The sequence below is a fragment of the Kryptolebias marmoratus genome, linkage group LG21 (assembly GCF_001649575.2).
Source record: "Kryptolebias marmoratus isolate JLee-2015 linkage group LG21, ASM164957v2, whole genome shotgun sequence".
In the NCBI taxonomy this organism is placed as follows: Eukaryota; Metazoa; Chordata; class Actinopteri; order Cyprinodontiformes; family Rivulidae; genus Kryptolebias; species Kryptolebias marmoratus.
In genome coordinates this window covers 3,098,944-3,118,996 of record NC_051450.1, presented here as the reverse complement: position 1 = coordinate 3,118,996, position 20,053 = coordinate 3,098,944, and the positions used below count along the sequence as shown (strand labels likewise).

Genomic DNA, 20,053 nt, shown 5'->3' with positions numbered 1-20,053 from the left:
AGTAAATTCTCTGATATTTACAGAGAAACTCCTATCTGACAGATAAGACCTGAACCAGTCCAGTGCAGAGCCTTTGATACCACATAAATCAAGTCTGGAGAGCAAAATACTGTCAATTGTATCAAAGGTGGCTGTCAGATCTAAAAGGAGGAGAATAACTGAGTCTCCTACGTCTGTAGCTAATAAAAGATCATTAAATACCTTTAAAAGTGCAGTTTCAGTGCTGTGGAGAGTTTTAAAACCTGATTGAAATTTTTCAAGAATGCTGTGAGTGTTTAACAAAGACTGCAGCTGAATAAAACCAATCCTTTCTAAAACCTTTGACAAAAAAGGAAGCTTTGAGATGGGCCTAAAATTTGAAAAAACAGAAGAATCAAGATTGTATTTCTTCATCATCGGTTGCACCACGGCGTGTTTAAAGCAGACTGGAACAACACCTGAGCTGAGACTGCTGGTAAAAATCTCTAAAATGTCAGATCCAACAGATTTTAAAATGTTCTTTAAAACGTGAGTTGGAATAACATCATGTGGACAGGAAGTGCTCTTCATTTTATTAACTATTTACTATGCTGATTATAACACAAGTTCAAACTGTTAAAAGAGAGCGGGACTTGCAATAACAGTGAAAGGTTCGTGTGAAAGCTGAGGGAATTTGTATTTTATTAATAAAAAACTGTTGGAACTTTTCACAAGTTTCAGAGGAATACTGGGCACAAACCCCTGTGAGAAAAGGTTCAGCCAGGGCATTGTGTCGCAAACTGGTGGACGAAGCTGCTACGCTAACAAAATGACGCAATTTTTGTAACGCAACCACATAAATGAGACTTATAGAGTAAGGCCTTTACTAGAGCTGTCTCTTCACAGTGAGAACACCACAGGAACATTTCCCAGCCTTTCTCTGTGGAAGTTGAGTGTTCTGTCCGTAAACGTGGGTTTTTTACGTGTATTCTGGTTTCCCCCCACAAACCAGGATGTACCCCGTCTCTCAGAGTGACTGATGGAGTTAGGCACCAGCTCCCTGTGACCCAGGAAGGAAAAACAAATGGATGTCTGGATGATGGCTAATGAATGATAACATACACATACAAGGAGGGGACAACTTTGGGTTTGGTTTCTACAATTTATACCAAGCATGTAAGCTTTATGGGCATGCTTCATACCTTGTTCCTGTTTTTGTGTGTTTTTGTGGCAAAATTGTACCATACACAGGCCAGGCACCGTTCCCACCGTGTTTGAGTCATTTTTGGTGTTTCTGTGTAAAAGAACACATTTTGTGTTCACAAAGATATTTCTGAAATGATAAAAAAAAGGTTGTTTTTGTGGACAAGGCCTTAGTTATTACCCGTCAGCACAAGGACAATGATCATGGGGGTAAGATCAAAATATAGAAAGACAAATGTTTAAAAAAAAGAAGTTCAAATAGCTCCATTCTGGTTGTGGTCTTTTTGACTAAAAATAATAGTGGGCTTGTGAAAAACAGGCTACTGCATCACTGTTTCTTAAAAACTGCATTTATCTATCAGATGTACTAAAATGTTAATTTTAAAAAACTTCATCTTGGAAAGTGTTTTTTTTTTCTCAACAAACTTTGTTTGCATTTTGCTTGTAGATGGGAGATGCAAATACAGTGTAGAGTAATCTTGCTGCCTCTGTAATTTACCAATAAAATACACTTATAATTCCAAATGCACTATTAACCTTTGTGTACTAAACAGTCTTTGTTTATTTCCTGTCCATTCAGTAGGAATGACGTCTCACTCAACAGCACACTAACAGCTCTGTCCCTAATTCTCACGGGTAATATAGATATAAAAAAGTAGAAATTTAACATTCCCAAGGAAATGTCATAAAGCGCTCCAGGAAGAGAATAATTATCCAGTCTTTGGCTCATGCAACAACTCCTAAATGTCATAGTTTACACACTCAACATGTGGTATAGCTGTGTCAGATAGTGAGTGCTCAAACATTCATGTTGTCAAGCTGATGGGACATCGAGGCTCTACTTGTTTTGACCACTCAGACTCCCCCAGCAGTGAGAAGTGTTGGATCTTCTCTGTCAAAATACACACCGGCAAATTTTTCCTTGGACAACTCAGCAAGGCCAGAATAAACAGGAGCTGAAGGGGGAGTAGTAAAATATGTTTAGACACACAGGCAGCCCAAGATAGTGACATTTATCAGGAGACTTCTTTTTATGTCTGTGAAGTTGGTTAAAAATGATTTGTCTTTTTAAGAAAAACATCAGTTAAACATGGTTTGTGTTTCCAAGCAAAGCTGCACAGTTAGGTGTCAGAGCACTCATCCTTCTATTCCAAACTTATCGGCTCAGACCACTGCCAGTATATAACTTATCAAAAACAAGTAATAACGCCAACTGGTTAATTATCCATGGAAAGCTTTATTGTAGTGCTGTGTTTCGCTCATTTTAGTCACTGATATAATGCAACACCCCCCTAATCAAAGCCATTGTGGAAAAAAATATGCTTTTCTTTCTGTCTAACAGGTTACCATCTTGTATATACATTAAATAGGACAGTACAGGCAAGCCTTTTTAAGTAAGTTTAATTCTGTCTTTGTTAAAAACTATTACTATTGGAGCTCCTCAAAGACTGATTGTATGTGACCACCCACTTTCATAGGTACACCAGTCACATGGCAGCAACCCAGTGCATTTAGGCATGTAGACGCGAGGACAGGTAAGTAAAAATCATGCATCAGAATGAGGAAGAAAGAGGATTTAAGTGACTTTGAATGTGGCAATGGTTGTTGGTGCCAGACAGGCTGGTCTTAGTGTGTCTGATCTACTGGGATTTTCATGCACTACTACTTCTAGGGTTTACAAATAATGGTCTAAAAAAAAAAGAAAATATGACACTATCATATCAATATGGACCAAATTCTCTGAGCAATGTTTCCAACACCTTGTTGAATCTTTGTTACAAAGAATTAATTCAGTTCTGAGGTCAAAAAGGAACCAGCCAAGGACTAGCCAGGTGTAATAGAGGAGTGGGTCAGAGTATATTCTGCAGCAATCATTATCAATGAGTTTGCTCCTCGCACCTTTGGTGCAGCAAATCTTGAAGGATTTCATTTAATACATGTTATATTCAGCACTCTGTGCAGGAGTTGTTATGTCGGCATTGTATTTAGCATTTTGGCAGAAATGTGACAATTCTACCCTGAGACTGAACCAGAAGTGTTACAGCTAGCTGCTGCTGCTGCTATTTGTGTTTGCAGAAAAACAATAGAATTCTGTGTGAAAATGACAGCCACACAGCCCTTCATTAGTCCTCTTTCTCTGAACAGAGCTTGTTTGAAGAGTTATTTACAGTAGGTGGGGTATTAATGGTTCATAACCTTCCCACAGAACCGCACTTCAAAGTGTCTAAAAGAGCCGTTATGAATCAGATTATAACCACAAATTGATTGAAGCTGGGGAGTTATGTGTTTAATTTATTAGTTTATTGTATCTTTTAACAAATTTATATTTAATTTCTTCTTGTAAGAATGTTTTAGTGCATTTTTCTAATCGGATGCATTCAGTTTTTATAAAATATAGAAGAATGGGTCATGGTTCTGGAGTAAATACTTATCTGTTTGCATGTCTGTCTACAAAAACTATCATCTTTTTTTCTTCAATATAAACAAACTAACTGACTTCTAAATCTAAGTAGTCTGATTGTAAAAAAGACTGTTTTCACTATTACAGGATGACCCTGAAACTCCCTCTGAAATATGACTCCAAGTTAAATTTAACTGACAGAAACAGCTTTTTTTTTTGTTCTTTCTTTGGTTTTTCTCTATTGTGACCACCTGCTTTGAAAAAGAATGACTTTTTATATCTTAGAATATAGCTTCACAGATCTGTGTGGGATTAGAGCTGCAATTTGCTTTAATATACAAAGTCTGAAACTCTCAGTCTCACCAACTGTCTGTTTTTTAGAGCACTTCCTAAACTCTGATGGTGGCTTTAGCCTCGCTCAGACAGAGATGCTGTCAGAAAGGCACAGGCTTCTCTGCTTTCAGCCCAGTAATCCTTGGGATCAACACTCACAATGCCTCACATCAGCCACAGAGCATCAGGTCCCAAGGCTATATGCTGCTAGTTCAAGCAGCCCATCTTTGTTAGGCAGAGAAAGCTGGCCTGCTGCCAGGCAAAATGCTTTGTGGGAGCCATTATCATCAGACCTCAGTATCCATGAAAGTAAAGGAAAGTTGCCACACCTTTAGATTCCCCCACCCCTGCTCCTGTACACGGTTTTTTAAAATGTTCATTGTGTTACCTTTTTTTGTCGGAACAGATTGTTTTTCTAATATTTAAAATCTTTAACAGTTATCATATTATGCTAGATACCAACTTTCTTTTAAATTCCTATCAGAAAAAACATCTTCATAGGAACCCTATAAATAAAGCAAAATATTCTGCTGTCATGATAAAGCCTTTTTTTTCAATGAACACAGTGACATTTATAACTGTAAACTAAACTACTTTTGATCCAACAGCATTTTAAAATCTTGTATATTTGGCTTCTTAAGCTAATTAAGTAAGAAATTTAATAATCTAAAGAGTAAGAACTTGGATCAAGGAATTGCAGTATTCCAGTAGTCAATCAGAAAACAGTAGGATTTATTAACTGTTGTGTTCAGTAACCAGACCAACTATTATTAGCAATACATGAAAAATAAGGTCTTTTTCTGCATCCAGTGTTTTTGTAGACTGTAGCAACATGTTTTCTAACAGAGGTTGTAAAGTTTGTGTGTGACTGATTTAAACCAACAGAAGTGAAAATAAAAAAGGTTGTTTCTACAGCTATCAGGGCATCCATTTTGGATCAGGGGTTGGGGCTGGGATTGGTCACAGGCCTCTTACTTTCTGAAGTAAGAGAAAATCCAACTTCTATGTAAAGATGGACCAAACCAAACCAAAACTACGGCCTGTTTGCTAATGGTACTCGTAACAAGTATTATTCTAAATTGAGAAAAGATGCTTTTGTCTAAAATCCAAAAACAACTGTGTGTACACTTAAGACTTAGCATTTTGTGAAGGAATGCATATCTGTCACCATCTTTCATGTTAGCATCTTCAACTGAGATCACATTATGAGAAGAAATAGAATTAGAGCCGTTTTGGTTAAACTTTGTAAATGATGATATGCCAGCTCTCGTGTGATCTGTTAGATCTGCTGAAAATGATTTTAAGCTACTACCACATCAAACTTAGCTACATCTCTGTAAAATTGAGTTAAAGTCATTTTCGTGTTAACTAGCAACTAGCTTTGGCAGCCATTTTGAATTGGTTTGATTTCAAAATTAGTCAATGTAGTTCATTACTTTCTTTCACTAAACTGTGTCCAGTGGTCCATGACATGTTTTGCTAATAGACAAATGAACACGTGCTCACTTATTGGAGCATGTTTAGTCAAAGTATGCAGTTCTGTACATCTTTCCTGGCAGTGAAAACAGGGTGACATGTTTCAGCTGGGCTGGCAGGCGGGGGCAGTAAAATGACCTGGAGAACGAGGTCCGTCCATGCATCAGCCTGATGGGAAAGTTCATCAACATCTCAAAACCCCTCAGACCTGTGCACACATCAGAGACCCCTAACGCCGCCATGTGCACACAAACCAGGTCTTGTTAGTCTTTTTAGAAACATAACACAACTCTTTCATTTGCTATCTCCAGACAGTGACATTTAAACTCAAGAGGTCCACTCCATCCTGTAAACATTCCCAACATTATTATTTTTCTTTTGGGCCAGATTAAAATCTAAATGTTAACAACACACTGGGGTAATGTTTAGATGGGGGCTGGGGAGATAATGACGACATGCGCTGAAGCTGCACTTTTATTCACTGGAAGGAAATGAATTGGCTAAATATTTAGATCCTGTCTTCTTCCAGCGGATGTCTGTCACCACAGAGGATGATTTGTCTCAGTGGTTCTGCACATTTCTCAATCAAAAATTCTCCCTATCTTTGCTTGTTTCGTTGTTGTTGTCGTTTCCTGGAACGACAAGTTGTGTTTATTTTTTGGAATGTCTCTATTTGTTTGTGGTTAGGAAATGGTAAACAGCCTTCAAGTATTGGTGATATGATTTAGACTACAGCTACTTCTCTCTGGGATTTCTCTTCTCTAGCAGCGTGAAGGGGATTTTTGTGGTCAGTTGTCCTCTGAAACAGTTTTTATATTTAGACAAATTTATGATCAGAGTTACAGTTTTCACTCAAAATTCTCTAAAAATGCTTTCATTCATTAATTTAAAACTGGTTAAGAACCACTTTTGAAACTTTCTTAAAGCATCACACCCACATAATGCAGCCAGACTTATAAACTGATTGTTTGGTTCAATCCAATATGTGTTGCATGTTGTAGAAATCACAAAAACTAACTGCACATCAGAGTAACATCTGCAAGTTTCCTGCAATTTGAAAAATCACATTTGCACAAATCAATTTAAAGAAACAGATACAACAAATTACAGACTTTTTATAACTCCAGTAATGACATGCTTATGTTTGTGTTTCAAATGCTAGTTTCCCAGCTACAGAAATGTTGATGTATACTGTTACTTCAATAAACAGACAAAACTGATGAACAAGAGCAGATTATAACACCAAATAATCTAAGGCCAAATAAGTTTTTATCACTTTTTTGAACTGTCAACAATACTAAAGCAAGTTTTGCAGAAAAATATCAATAATACACATCAGGTATAAATTTAAAAAACATGGGATCTAGAATAGTTTTAAAAGATTGATACTCGTGTAGAAATAATTTACCCTGAACCCTTTACTTTATGAGGAAAACTCTTCCCTCCCAGCATCCCTCTGGATACTATGGCTGAAATTGTTCATTATGTCCACATATTTAGACTCAGACAGTCTATAGTAGTTTATTGTGACACGAAGAAGTGAATGAAAACATTTCTAAAAAAGCTGTCATGTTAATGAGAAAAAAGATTTTTTTGAAAGACAATGGCCAAAAATTCAAGTCTAATCCATTTTCCTCAGTTTTCATATTGAGCTCAATTAGTTATAGACACTAAATGATTTAAAAACAAATGATTGAATGGGTAGTTTTTTCTCTCTGAGGTTGAACAGTTTAGCACAACAGACTAAATAAATTGACTTGTTTCTTGGCCCATATAGCCATTCAAGGATATAGACTCTTGTGGTGTGTTCCCTTTTTACAAGAAATCACGATTTTCAAATGAATAAAAATCTACTGGAACACCCCCCAAAGTCAGAATTCTGACTAAAAGGCCAGGTCCCTGAGCAACCCAAAGTTTCTGTTAGCCTGTACTGCTAGTAATAGTTAACCTGGTTACTGAATACAGTTAGCAAGTCTTGCTCATTCCCAGATCCAAGTTCTGAATTTTGGGGTAAACACTTTAGGCATCTGAAAGAGTCAGGTCTCAAAATATAAGAAAGATCAGTTCCCTCTGTTAGGCACATTTTACTCATGTATTTACAGCAAACATCTACGTCCATGAGCTGGGGGGCAGGGGGTCTAAACAAGGCAACAAATGACAGCACAATACCCAATGAAAAATGAGGATTTAGAGACAGTTTACAAATTGGAACATCTGTAGTGTCATTGAAATCATTGTACATTTATGTATGTTTCTTGTTAATGACATTCCAATAAATTAGAAACATGTACCTTCATAAATTATAAATCTTTCTTCTATTAATTCATTTTCTGCTGCTTATTTATGGTCAAGTTGTGGAGGCAACAGGTTTAGGGGGGAAATGTAGACATCCTTCTCCCCGGCAACTCACTCCAGTTCCTTCTGTTCCCTGGCCAGAGAGAATACATAATCTCTCTAGTGAGTTCTGGGTCTGCCCCGGGGTCTTCCCCGAGTAAGTTGTGCCTGGAAAACCTAGAAAGGGAGGCTTCCAGGAGGCATTGTAATCAGATGCTCAAATCATCTCAGCTGACTAATCCCCAAAAATTCAAAAAACAAAACAACTGGATTTATAGTGCGAAGTTGAAGATACACTGCCTGGCCAAAAAACAGTCACCACCAAAAAAAACGTTGCACACTCTAATATTTTGTTGGATCATCTTTAGCCTTGATTACAGCACACATTCACTGTGGCATTGTTTCGATAAGCTTCTGCAATGTCACAAGATTTATTTCCATCCAGTGTTGCATTAACTTTTCACCAAGCTCTTTCATTGATGATGGTAGAGTCTGACCTTCTCCAGCACATCCCAAAGATTCTCAATGGGGTTAAGGTCTGGACTCTGTGGTGGCCAATCCATGTGTGAAAATGATGTCTCTCACTCCCTGAACCACTCTTTCACCATTCGAGCTCGATGAATCCTGGCATTGTCATCTTGGAATATGCCCGTGCCATCAGGGAAGAAAAAATCCATTGATGGAATAACCTGGTCATTCAGTATATTCAGGTNAGTCAGCTGACCTTTGACCTCATTCTTTGAGCTCATCCTGTTGCTGAACCTGGACCTGACCAACTGCAGCAACCCCAGATCATAGCACTGCCCCCACAGGCTTGGACAGTAGGCAACACTTCACCTGCCTCTCGTCTTACCCTGATGCTCCCATCACTCTGGAACAGGGTCAATCTGGACTCATCAGACCACATGACCTTCTTCCATTGCTCCAGAGTCCAATCTTTAATGCTCCCGAGCAAACTGAAGCCTTTTTTTCCAGTTAGACTCACTGATTAGTGGTTTTCTTAAGGCTATATATATTAAAAAAATGTATGTAATGATTGACTAAAGCCATGTCTTCTGTATTATTATTCTTTGCCATAACTGACTTTAAATACATTTAAGTTTAATACACAATTTAACGACTAATCCATACTGCACTGCATCAAAACAAAGTGTTGTTTCTTCCACTGACTGAACACACTGGTGGAGTCTTGGAAGGAAGAAAGCCAATGTGAATGTACAAAGCTTCACCAAGCTTCTTTTACTGCCCTGGCTGGTGATCCATTACTCAGGTGTTAACAGATTCCATGTGTGTTTACACTTCATATATTGTTCCATATGTTGCTGCCTCCACAGTGAGCACAAGTCTTTTCAGGACAATTACAAGATCCCTGGAAGTGTAGGGTGGAGAGAAACACAGAGGCAGCCCCATGTTGGTTTAAATCGTTGCATGCTGTTAATGCCGCTGCAGGAATGAAGCACACCTCTGAGGTGTGCTTCATTCCTGCAGGGCGTTCAGGAGGTGCAGCTGAGAAAAAAAAGGAAGGACACAGATTTCTGTTAGAAATCAGCAACAATGAAAATAAAAAACTGGTGGCGGTGGGGTTCTTTTGATGGAGGCCAGCCGGCCCCCTCATTAAATTTGCATGTGAATGCAAACACTTTGACTGGCTTGTGCTGCACAAAAAGAATGATCCTAATGACCAGCTGCTTGTTTGGGGGACTGAGCACTGGAAGCTGGTGTGGCACATAAACTCATCTTTCTTACCCCTTTGGGACATTTCCAGGTTCAAGCACTGACTTTATCGAGCCCAGTTGAGCACATTGGAGGTTTGGGGTCTTCAGGACTTTATTCCTTGTTAGGTTGAGGAGGAAGGTATTAAACTGAGGTCGGAATTATGACTTACATGGTTGCAATTAGGAGGAAGGAGGTTTGGTTCAATATGTCTGCAATAAGTGGAACCCAAGCGACAAAATCATACAATTCAATGTGCTGTTTTTTTATATTTTTTATCAAAACATTGTTTCCTACCATGAATTTGTCAGTATAATTGTCCTACATGCATACACACATACTGGTGTGAAAAAGAAAGTTTTATAGGGTAATTTATGTTGTCAGAAGGATGTGGAGGTTTTTATTAATTATAGGATTAAATTTCATTGTCGTATTTAACTACACAATACTTTTCTGTTTTTCAGTAAACATGGCTCAAAGACCTAGAGAAGCTAGATTTACAGCTATAGAAGCACTGAGACAGTTACCTGATGTCCAAAGAGATGATGAAAATAATAATAGAAGTGACAATGGACCATAAAGAGGTGGAGGATTAGCTGAAACACATGAACAAGCCTGTGGAAGAGCCCAAGATCTGCCCCAAGCAGCCCAACCACACAGTCATGTGTCAGACTTGGGCAAAAATGGAATAATATGGCAGAGAAGTCCCGCTCCTGCAGGTCATACAGGAAGTAGGTCATACGTAGGACATCATCTGGAACTCACTGAGCATACCATAATTACACATAACACATCTCACACAATTTAGAAACCATCCGTTTTTCTTACCTGTTTTATAGTAAGCTGGTACCTACCTCCAGTGATCACTGTGTAAGAGGAGGGGTACACACCAGACAGGTTGCTGCTATCACAGGGAACAATTTAGACAGTTTAGAACATCTGTCTTAAATACAAAGAATGGTATGTTTATCAAGTGACACAAAAATAACCATTCAAAAAGAATCTCTTCATAAAATACAGTGGGGACATGAAAGATCCTGCTTGTGCAGGATTATGTGTGGTAATCTGAAGTCATTTGAGCATGTGATCAATGTACAATACTGACAGATGTGGAATAAAAGAAGACACTTGTTGTTGAGTTTGCCTTTATATCCAGATTAACTACCAATTTGTAGGATTACCTTTCCTTTCCTTTCTGTGGCCACAGGACCTCAGTGGGTTAGTAAGCAAAGTGGAATCAGGCTAAAGAAAACAGCAGTCACATTAGGGGACATTGTTATTATTTCAGGGGTAATAGTCCTGGGGGAGGCCACGGGCTAATGCACGCTGCCGTTAAGTGGTTAGCTGCTAATAGTGTTTTCCTGTCGTCCTAATGGAAAGAAACAAGGGCCGGCGCTCAGCCGAAGAGTGGACCTCCACTTCCGAAGGAGACATTTTAGTTGTGGTTGCCAAGGTTACCACAGAGACCATAAGGTGTGAACTTTTCAACCCACTTTTCCTCCCCCTCCCCCCCACACAGTACAAAACGCACCGACTGTCATCGTCTCCACCACAAGAAACATAAATATTCAAGGGTTTAGAACCGAGGCCGGAACTGAGACTCCAAACGAGTCGCAGAGTTTGGACTGGTCCACTTCTTTCTGTTTGTATCCTGACTGAACAAACTCAGGGATTTGTGATGCTTCCTCACGTGGGAGTGAACAGCAAGACGTGTACCTTTGATACACCATTTAATATTTCTGCTTCTCTAAACTGTAAATGAAAATTACTTTTACTGACCTGATTCACCTAACAGATGTAGGAACATTTGACTTTTACTTGATTTGTATTTCAGATCTTTTGTTATAAAACCCAACAAATCCTTGGTGTGTAGATTAATGTCTTTCTTTGAAGTAAAAAAAGTACAAGTACAAATTAGGACCGCAGTTTGAATGAAGCAAATCCTGTTTTCTATACTTCTGCATCACTACTGGATCAATTTGCTAAAGCACAAACCACATTTAAGATACATGTTTTGGGACTTTCTGCAACTACAAATATTCTCCTTAGTAATTTAGGGTAACAGAAAGCCAAAGTCCCTTATTTTCTTGCAGGTAAAACGTTAACCCAGTGAAGCTCAAAAGATCTTTGACAGTGTTGGAAATCTCAGTCATTACTTTAACGCCAAATAAAACAAGATAACTTTGCTTAACCTTTTAAAAAGTTGCAAACATAGGAGTTTGGACACTGGGGACCAGGCACAAACTTAATGTGACACATTCATGAACAACGTTGTGCTGCAGCCTGATCGGCCTGAGGAGATAAGGAACTGTTAGGATGAGTGACAAAGTAAGATGTTTGCAGTCCAAACTGAGGTATATACGCAGTATAAATGCTAAGATTTTCTGTGTTTAGTTCACACACACACACCACTACTCGTGCTCAAAACCTACAAACAGCCACAGCAGCAATGGATCAAATAAATGTGAGAATGAGTCAAACATAAATAGAAAGTTGCTTTTTAATGAAGTTTCTTTATCCTCTCACTCACAGTCACAAAAAGATGTTGAACATTCACTCAGAACAAGACACACTCAGGTCAGTTTCAAACAAAAATATATAGATATATTTAAATCTTTACAATAAGCTTGAGTCCTCAAACATACAGAGGAGTGTTCACACCTACTGTCAAAAACACTGGATTTTCTTTTTACTCCTCAAACACATCCTGTTGTAGTACCCTGGTGTCAGTGTAAAATTCTTGTGTCAACGCTTTCGTTTGTCACAAATGTGCAAATAAGAAATTTTGGAATCCTTCAGCGTTTCAGTGTAGAAAGTCCAGGATCCTCAGGGGGCAGCAGGCCTCACAAGTCCGAACGCAGCTCCGCCCTGCCTTTCATTTTCAAGTAAAGTGCTCCTCTTCATCACCGCTTGGAATAAAACAGAAAACACAGACCAACAGTCTGATGGATGGAAAACTTGGGAACAGTTGGGAGGCAGTCCTAGCCATTTTAAAGCCATCACGTAATTCCCAGCAGGAAGTCATACGAACTCCAGCTTGCCGTGACCGCTGTACATCCCCCAGTGCACCAGAGACAGGATCTTGTCACTGCCCAGGTCGGCCTGCCTCATCTTGTCGCAGGTCAGGCAGCAGTTCTCCTGGCCCGTCACAGGCACCATGCACTCCAGGTCCAGCTTGGCCACGTGGCCCTTCTTTGTGTGGTGCCCGTGGAAGCTGTAGTGCAGCCGTGACAGCATCTGCTGCCGCTGGTCCTGCAGCCGCTTGTTCTCGCTGCGAAGCATCCGCAGCGCCAGCATGATGAGCAGCACCAGGATGAGGCCGCCAGCGATGGGCACAGCAATCACAGCCGCCCGGAACCACACCTCCTTGGCCGAGGCCAACTCCTGAACCCGCGTCACCAGGTTCTTGTTGTCCGGCTGGTACCGGCTATCTGCAAACACACACAAAATCGGAAGGTTAAGCTCACATTTGTAAAGAAAAATATTATTTCTAACACTAGAACTGACATTTCCTTCCTGATTTCTTCTAATTCTGAACCAGTAAAGCAAAAACGGAGAGAAAAAAAAAGACAGACAGGGGGGAGGAAGTGAGGGAGATGAAAACAAATGAGTCACTTTGTCCCAAATCAAAGCCAGACATTAATTTGAGCTAATAAACAGCAGGATGCTCCGTCCAGTGACCCAGAAACACCCCAAAGAGAGCTGCTCTTCCTCAATCTTCCTATGAACCTTTTCACAACTCAAACAGCCAGGTTTGCAGACCTGGAAATACATTATATAAGACACATTCCAGCTCAGTGGGGAAATGATATGGTGCACACACAGTACAAACGAAACAAACAAGAGCTTTCAGGTAAGCTCACAGGTTTCACAGGCACAGAGCTGGACCAAGGAGAAATCTGTCAGCCAGCGTGTCTTCCTTACCTGTTGAGTCCCTGGCGTGTGCCAGGTCATGCAGGCCCCTGTAGTTGCACATGTCATCGTGGCAGCACTCGAGTGTCAGGGCCCCGCTTAGAGAGTCCGGGACCCTTTGGCTGCTGCTGCACATGTTTTCAGCAGTGCTGACGGGGTCTAAACACCCGTGGGTCAGGGGAGAGTTTGCGTTGAGCGGGTCCAGGACCTTGGTGAAGCAGGCGTTCACTTCTGATTTGCACATATATCCAGTAGCGACGCAGTGCGGCGCGTCACAGTAACACCTGATTTCTCCTGTGGATGAAAAAATAAAAACAGACGTAGTTAGTTCCCCGCCTCTCAGTTTATGCTGAATTTCAGCCTAATGTCAAGGTATAATCAACTTTCTAACAGTGATGGTTTCATTTCCTTGATGGGGTCAGTTATTTTGACAGAATATCCAATAATACTTTAACGCTTTCAGACTGTGACAAACATTTCTTGTCACTTTGAATGCTCGCTCCTTAAAAGCACAGCTACATCAAAACCTCTCAGGAGATTCCAGTTTTCTGCCTCCATTTGCCCTGAGACTTCAGAGCTTTCTGCCTGGATTACAGAACAACAACTGCGTGGATTATAATTAGTGTTCGTTAGCCGAACTCTCTCTCGTGTACTGAAATGGGGGGGGGGGCTTCTTTTTCCCCTCCCAGCTCGCATGCAAAGCTTTACTTGTGGTCAGAAGTGGCTGGCTGAGGGGTGTGATGGGAGCGTGCTCGTCTAACCTTATCATTACAGCTGCCTGCTTCTGAAACACAAACCTGATCCATTTCCAGCAGATTCTACATCTTATAAACAACTGAATTCAGTCTGAGATCAATCAGGAGAGTAAATATCATTCATCCAGCTAACAGATGGCATCCCTATAATCCCCAGCAGAAAGTTAGCGCTGACAAGTTTCAGGAGGGAAAAAGGAGTCGGTGTGGTAGACTGCAGGCCCACAATCATCAGATCAGTGTTTCCCTGTGAATGTTTGGAGCAGCAGGGCTGTGGCAGGTCATTTGGAGAATATTTCATTAGAAAGGAGAGGCCCCTTTTTGTGGGCTGAGAAAGGGGGAGAGAGGGGAGAGAGGGGGGACACAGGGGCTGTTATGGCTCTGCTACAAAATGAAGCTTTAAAACAGAGTCCAATACGAGTTATCAAAGCCAAACAACAAGAAAAAAGGAAGTTCAACCCTGGAGAAGTACTAATATACTGCTGTGAAGCGCGCGGATACTTCCAAATAACTGGGGCATTATGGCTATAAAGTATAGAAATCTAGGGAAACTGTTTTAACTCAATTTTAGGGACATTTAGTCAGAAAATAAGATTCATTTTAAAGCCATGTGGGCAGTTTAACTTGTTTTTGAAGGGAAATGCTGTTTTTCCAGAGTATATGCGCGCGGATCATTACAAATAAAACGAATTAGGAAAAACTTCAGTCTAAAAAAAAAAAAACTTTGAGGCGTAAAAGACGATTTTAGCTCTATCCATTTAAAAAAAGAAAACACTAATTTCAAAGCCATTTTTGTAGTTCAATTAGCCTTTAAAGCTAAATGCTATTTTCCCCCCGTCGTGTTGTGAAGTTTATCCAGGACTGAAGCGGACAACAAACATGTCCTGTCAGCAGAGCAAAGTCTAAACCTACCTTTGGTCAGAAGGACAGCCATGGCACACAGTTCCAGTTGTAGCCAGATGGAAATGAAACTGGACTGGCGATCCATTTACACCGGAGTGAAGTCCGAAGATCCAGCAGAGTCGCACGAACAATGTCAGGGGGAAAGGGTTTACATGGAGCTACGGGGAAAAAGGAGGCATTCCGGAGCACTTTCACCTCAGCTCAGACACCTGACAGCCGCACCAAGGAGTACAAGTATCCGGCATGGAAACAGAAATATAAGCGGAGGTGCTTTTAAAAACCGGAGCGCTAAAAAGAAGCCACGTCCGAGGGGCGAGAAAAGACAAACAACGTATACTCCTTGGAAAAATGGTTGAAAATGAACTCTGAGCTATCACCGCTGGTCCTTTCTCCCCTCTCGAAGCAGCTGTTCACACCGAAGGATCACGCTTGAAATGCTGGACGACAAAAGACAAACACTGGGAGGAAAACCAGAGGCAGACTAGTCCACAGAGCCGACGGCTGCACGTAACGACTGTTGTCGGGCACGACTTAACACAAGTAGCTGTTCTGAATAAGCCCCGCCCCCCGTCTGATCTGATTGGTCGACCACCGAAGGATAACCTGAGACATCCGGTGTCTATTTTCAAAATAAGACCAAGGAAATCTGAATAGAAAAATAGAAAGCTTTAAAATCACGTAAATGTGGAAGAAAAGAGAAACATTTAAACGAATAAATACGTGAATTAATACATAAACATTCAGTATTCATTTACTCATAAGTCAGGATAGTTGTGGTATTTATAGCCAACCCCTTAAACTACTTTAAAAGTTTTTAAAATACAATATAACATTTAAAAATGCTGTTGAACCTGCCTTTTCATTAAACATTTGTTTTCCTGTTCATAGTTTCTTCTGTAGGTTTTTTGCAATCGAACTACTTCAGCATATTTTATGCTATTTTAACCATTCATATCATTTATGTTCGGCTTGAACAGAAATAGCATTTGTAACTTTTGTTATTTTTGAATTACGTGACGTTTTCACATATAAATGCACTGAGATCTCTTCTATTTAAAAAAGTTCTTCTCTGAACGCTAATTCAGCATGCTGGCTCTATTTCTGTCTAGCTATGGTTTGCTACATTTTAGATTATAACTACAGCCATTGTTTTCATACCAGCATTTATGTTGACAGGCTTAATTAAAGCTTTTATTTTCTAACTCAACTGTCTTAGTTCCGGTGTTATCTACGTCTCGCTTTCTAGCTCGATCAAACCTTCATTCATGGTTCCTTATTCCCAGAATGCCATGTTGCATATGGAATTACATGGTAGCAGCCAATTAACCAGGTGAACAACTGACTTATTTCAGACATACAAGTTACATGTAATAATTTAGAAAAAAAACGTGTTGTCTGACAACAAAGAGCAACAATCTGAGGGCGCATGTAGAGATGCTGCAGGCAGATGTTCCTGTGATTAAAGTGTGATCCTGATGCAGCAGCAGCTGTAGCAGCAGCAGCAGCAGCAGCTGTAGCAGCAGATGCCGGCGCTGGGGTCCAGCAGCTACCTGCACCGTCATGGCGCTGCTGGCAGCCAGGGTGACGCCTGTCTGAGCCTGCTGCTGCTGCTGCTGCTGCTGCTGCTGCTGCTGCTGCAGGGAGGAGCGGACAGCCGGCCACACACATTAGCAATCCAAAGAAGCGCATGGCGCCACCGAGACGACACACGCGCGCGCGCGCGCGCGCAGGCATAATTACCCTTTAACAATAGGCAATGCAAAACACGATCTGTTTCAGCCCCGAGTGCTTCCTCCATTAGTCACGCATTTGTTATCGCCCGCCGCCGACATTCAAAGGACAACGATAATGTTTTTACCGGTGTCTGTCTGTTAGCAAAATATCTCGTGAACCACAGGACACAATTCAATGCAACTTGCAGGAAGTAACTATTGGACGCACATCAACAAATGATTAACCTTTGGAGTCAAAACGATTCAACATGGCCGCCACAGCTAACTGATCTTAAAAACACAGACAATGAGTACAACTCAGTTGTGCAGATATTGATCTAACATTTAGTGTGGTAGTAGCTGAGACTGATCCCCAACACATATTTTGGCTTTACATTTTAAAACTTTGCCATTTACTATTTGGAGTCAACTCTGTCTGATTGTTAGCAAAAAATCTTATGAACCACTGGACACAATTCAATGAATCTCTCAGGAAATAATTGTTGGATGAAGGTCTAGAAATGATTAACTTTGTAGGTGAATGCTGTAGTTGTGTGAGTGTTTTATTTTGTCCTGAAGAGGAGGAAGCTTCTTCATCAGACAGCTGAGGAGGAGCCTGTTTGTTGTGTCTCAGATAACTGCAGTAATTATCAGTTCTGTGCAATCCTGCAGTGACGCTGTGCTAAACATGGCAGAACTTTTTTTTTCTTCCTGAGTTTGTTTGTTTTCAGGATAAAAATAAAATAAAAATTCCTGTTGGACTTGAGAATCCCTTAAGGCGTAATGTGCTCATTTTAGTATTAGCTTATCAAAGTCTACATTAGACTTGAGATGTTTAGATTTGAAACTAAATATTTTAGAAATGCCTTTTTTAAATACTTTATTTTGGATTTTGTTTCGTAATAACATCAGAAGTATTAACTGACAGGACAAGATTGATTCACAATAATGCACAATTCAAACAATGAGACGTACTTAAAGTAAAATACATTTACGATAGTATAACACAACAACCAAATAATAAGAAGGACTGGGTGGGGGTGGGTAAGGCGTGGGACGAGGGTAACCAAAAAGGACGAAATAGAAATGTATATGAATCAGACATAGGTTGAGAGACAGACGGTAACAGATTGGCCATACGTAAGATGACCAGTCTAGAAATGCCTTTTTAACTCGGTGGCTTTAAACTGGCCCCACTTGTGGTTTTCAGTTAAACACCGCCATCTAGTGGCCATGCATGAAAATGACTGTTTTGTTTTTCTTATTTACGATTAACTTTTTGTCATGTAAAATAAAGGGACATTCCAAACTGTTGAAAGAACTTTGTAAAAATATGTTTATCAAATAAACAATGGTTGATAAAGAAATAATTAAAGGCCTAATATTTATTGATGCTGCCTGCCACTTTTCATACCAGAGTTTTAGACTTAGAATATGATCCTCGTATGCTGAAAAACAGACTGAGTTTTAGTCAGTTTGGTCAAGCTTTGAAAGTAAAATATGCACAATCTCATGTGATGTCATTCTTTGCACTTGGAGAATGTGTTGAATGACTCTCAGCCACTCTCACAGCTAATTATATTTAATATCTGCAAAAATGACTGAGGTATAGACATTTTCATGTTTTCTAAAGTCAGGTGGCTGTGGCAGCCATCTTGAAATGGAGTTACTGCAAACTTAAATCAGTCATAAATGCACAGACAATAATTACTTTCTGAAAGTTTATTTGGAATCTGTCCAGTGTTTCATGAAATATTTTACTAACAGACAAAGAGAGTTGACTCCAACAGTTAATGCCAAGATTTTAATCAAAGATATCACAGAATGTGTTGTGCTTAAAGTGTGCTTTAGGAGTGACTCTCAGGTACCATCACACTAAATTTTATCTCAGTATTTGAAAAATTGGCAGAGTTATAGTAATTTTTGTGTTTCCTAAGGTCAGTTGGCTATGGCGGCCATCTTAAACTGGATTGACTTCAACAATTAATCAGTTGTAGATGTACATACATTAATCCCTTTCAGAAAGTTCCAGTAAAATCTATCCTCTGGTTCATGAGACATTTTACTAACAGACAGCAAAGTTTAAAAACACAGATCAGCACAATCATTTTGTGCTCAGAGTAAAATGAAAGTCAGCCTCAGCTACCACACCAAACTGAAGCTCAAGATCTGTAACATTTACATGGTTAAATTAATGGTTTGATGAACTTTCTGAGAGTTTCATTAACCCTCTCAGGCTCAAATTAAGTTTTAGTAACAGGAAAATCAGATATGTTGTTGCAACGCTCGCCTTGAGAGCGTTAAAATCTACTGAGTGGTTGATAGGATGTTTTGCTTTTAGTACAGTGAAAGACACACAGACATGGCAAAAACCTTATCACTCTGCCTTCCTCTTTGTTGGTGACTGAGAAGAACACGTCTCCAGGTCCCGTAACAGCTGCATCATGAGGAACTGAAGGCTGTTTGTTGTTTAAAGATTCAGGTTTGTTGAATAGTTTTGACAAATGATCCTGAGTTCCACAGGACCTCCCACCTTCAGTAAGAAAACAGCACACTGTCTCTTCTCCTGCGGAGTGAATGAGCGTCAATAAGCTTCCAGCACAGTGGGGGGAGTTTCATGTGAAGGGACTTTTTTTCAGGGTGTGTCTGCTTTCACACATTTTGCCTATATCTGTTAGTGTTAGCAAAACATCTCATCAATCATGAGATGAAACTCTCAGAACTAATGACTGATCTACAACATTCAGTTTAAGATAGCCACCACAGCTAAGCAACCTTATTAAAGTTAAAGTGAAATTTGTTCTCCACATTTGACCCATCCCCTGAGGGAGCGGTGAGCAGGCTCGGGAATCATTTGCTGATCTAACCCCCCAATTCCAACCCTTAATGCTGAGTGTCAAGCAGGGTGGCAATGGGTCCCATTTTTACAGTCTTTGGTATGACCCAGCCGGGGATTGAACGCACAACCTCCCAGTTTCAGGGCGGACACTCTACCACTAGGCCACTGATACAAAAACGTCCACTAATTTTACACATACTGAACACATCATCTGCAAAAAGCAGAGATGCGATCCTAAGGCCACCAAAATGGATCCCCTCAACACCTTGGCTGCGCCTAGAAATTCTATCCATAAACGTTATGATCAGAATTGGTGACAAAGCTTTGAAGTCCCCCAGTAGAACAAGGGAGTCCCCAGGAGGGTCACCCTCCAGTAACCCTTCCAAGGACTCCAAAAAGGGTGGGTATTCTGAACTGCTGTTGGGCGCATAAGCGCAAACAACAGTCAGGACCCGTCCCCCCACACGTAGGCGGAGGGAGGCTACCCTCTCGTTCACTGGGGTAAACCCCAACGTAC

General features: G+C 40.3%; 1 protein-coding gene across 1 annotated transcript; it reads right to left on the bottom strand.

The window, feature by feature from the left end:
• Positions 1–11,900: 11,900 nt before the first annotated feature.
• On the bottom strand, positions 11,901–15,522 carry bambia (BMP and activin membrane-bound inhibitor (Xenopus laevis) homolog a). The gene is made up of 3 exons (XM_017435033.3): positions 14,995–15,522; positions 13,343–13,624; positions 11,901–12,849 (listed from the first exon to the last, which is right to left on the bottom strand). Exons 1-3 carry the CDS (start codon positions 15,068–15,070, stop codon positions 12,440–12,442), a joined length of 768 nt encoding a protein of 255 aa, XP_017290522.1. The 5' UTR covers positions 15,071–15,522; the 3' UTR covers positions 11,901–12,439.
• Positions 15,523–20,053: the final 4,531 nt, after the last annotated feature.

Coding starts and splice junctions, on each gene's coding strand:
- bambia (XM_017435033.3), bottom strand. CDS start 15,070: ATGGATCGCCAGTCCAGTTTCATTTCCATCTGGCTACAACTGGAACTG. Junction 13,625..14,994: donor GGCTGTCCTTCTGACCAAAG/GTAGGTTTAGAC, acceptor TTTCATCCACAG/GAGAAATCAGGTGTTACTGT. Junction 12,850..13,342: donor ACACGCCAGGGACTCAACAG/GTAAGGAAGACA, acceptor GTGTGTTTGCAG/ATAGCCGGTACCAGCCGGAC.